This window comes from Wasmannia auropunctata, unplaced genomic scaffold (genome assembly GCF_000956235.1).
Source record: "Wasmannia auropunctata unplaced genomic scaffold, wasmannia.A_1.0 LD336074.1, whole genome shotgun sequence".
Taxonomy (NCBI): Eukaryota; Metazoa; Arthropoda; class Insecta; order Hymenoptera; family Formicidae; genus Wasmannia; species Wasmannia auropunctata.
Genome location: NW_012026816.1, coordinates 3,448,931 through 3,450,538, shown reverse-complemented (window position 1 = coordinate 3,450,538; position 1,608 = coordinate 3,448,931). Strand labels below are relative to the sequence as shown.

The 1,608-nt window shown below is 30.1% G+C and overlaps 1 protein-coding gene across 1 annotated transcript in view; it reads right to left on the bottom strand.

Annotated features, from left to right (window-relative positions):
• Positions 1 to 1,568, bottom strand: part of LOC105449759 — a 2,070-nt gene extending 502 nt beyond the window's left edge. The window contains exons 1-3 of the mRNA XM_011689144.1: positions 1,550 to 1,568; positions 992 to 1,240; positions 167 to 604 (exon numbers count right to left, since the gene is read on the bottom strand). Coding sequence (XP_011687446.1) covers positions 167 to 604; positions 992 to 1,240; positions 1,550 to 1,568 — 706 coding nt within the window. The remainder of the gene's footprint in view (positions 1 to 166; positions 605 to 991; positions 1,241 to 1,549) is intronic.
• Between the last annotated feature and the right edge of the window lie 40 nt (positions 1,569 to 1,608).

Below are 1,608 nucleotides of genomic sequence, written 5' to 3'. Positions count from 1 at the left end.
GCGTACAGCAATATAAATTGAAATTCTGTTGCTTTAAATTTATTAATTTCTGAAAGGGATCTTGTTGTTCGTTGAAATTCAGATGGTATCTGTCTTTGAATATGGACTAATAAATTAGAAAGTTGCATCTTTGTGTTATTACTTAAGCGGACATTTTTTAAATTACTGTTCAACCAATAATCAAATAATTTCTTCATCACACCCAAATAAACCAAATGCATAGAATCTAACGGAAATTGTTGTACCATATCAATTGGTGGTTCAATATCAAGTAGAGGAGATATATCATTGTGATGTTCCGCATTACTTTGAGCTCGAAAAGACATATCGGTTCGTAGCTCTACATCTGTTATTGGATAAATAACACGATTACTTTTTCTTATTCCTTTGACAGTACATCTTTCACAAGCCCAGTAACCACCGTGACCAATTATACATTTTAAAAAAGCACGTGCAGGTCTATCACAAATAAATGTCTTTATCGATACATAAAATTGCTGATTATTTATAATAATTCCAATCTGTTGCAAATGATTAATTTCATTAATGAATTTTTCCAAATATTTAAATACGTTTCTAGGTTTGTTATTCCCACAATAAATTGCTATTGGAAAAGGTTTATATATGTCAGGATTGTGAAATATTTTGCACAAAATAGGCCATAATTGCTTCGAACTTGATTTAAAAAGAGGTAATCCATCTGCATTGATAAGCAATTCTATTTTGTGTCCTTTGTGTAAATTCAAATTAATATATCTTTGAAGATTGTGATAAATGCCAAAATAAACAAATTCATGATCGTTAACTTCATCAATTTTTTCAATAGTATACTCTGTACTAGTAGTATTTAGAAATGTTTTTGCACTTTTAGGTAAGTTGGGATAATCTCTTCTTAGAATATTTAATAATGACTCAAGTCGGGTATGAGGTATCGGTGGATCAAGTAAAGCCTATTGACGAATTGCTTCAACAGTATCGAATTCTTCGTTACATTCATTGTCATCTGTTATGTCTTCGTTATCCGACTCATTATTTTCTGAATGTTCTTCAGTTATTATTTCACATATTGACGTATTACTTTCTGATAATTCGTCACTACTTGATTCACTAATTGATTCTAATACTTCTTGTATTCTTAAATCTGTTTCTGCTTCTTCTGAAACATTTGTGACATATTCACCTGATATATTAAATTCTTCACCACTGTCTGGTGTATAATCAGACTCTGTTACATGTGTATCTGCAGCAAATTGTTCGTGTGAAGTACTTGGCTATTCGTGTGAAGTACTTGCAATTACTCTTGTTATTTCTTTTCGTTGATTATCTCGAAATTTTTTAACTCGTAAACGTGTAAGCTCACGAGTTCTCTTTAATTTATTTTTGTTATCAGACATATTCAATTTAATCACTAGAATTATTTATCGCTAGAGTTTGTTATATTTTAATTAATATGATTTGTATTAGCACAAAATCACGAGAGTACGTATATTGTAACTGTTATGGCACTAAATAACCTATATGTTTAACCTATACGTTTAACCTAACAAACCTATTTTTGAAAAAGACATATAAATATATATTCAGATCGGAAGAGCACACGTCTGAACT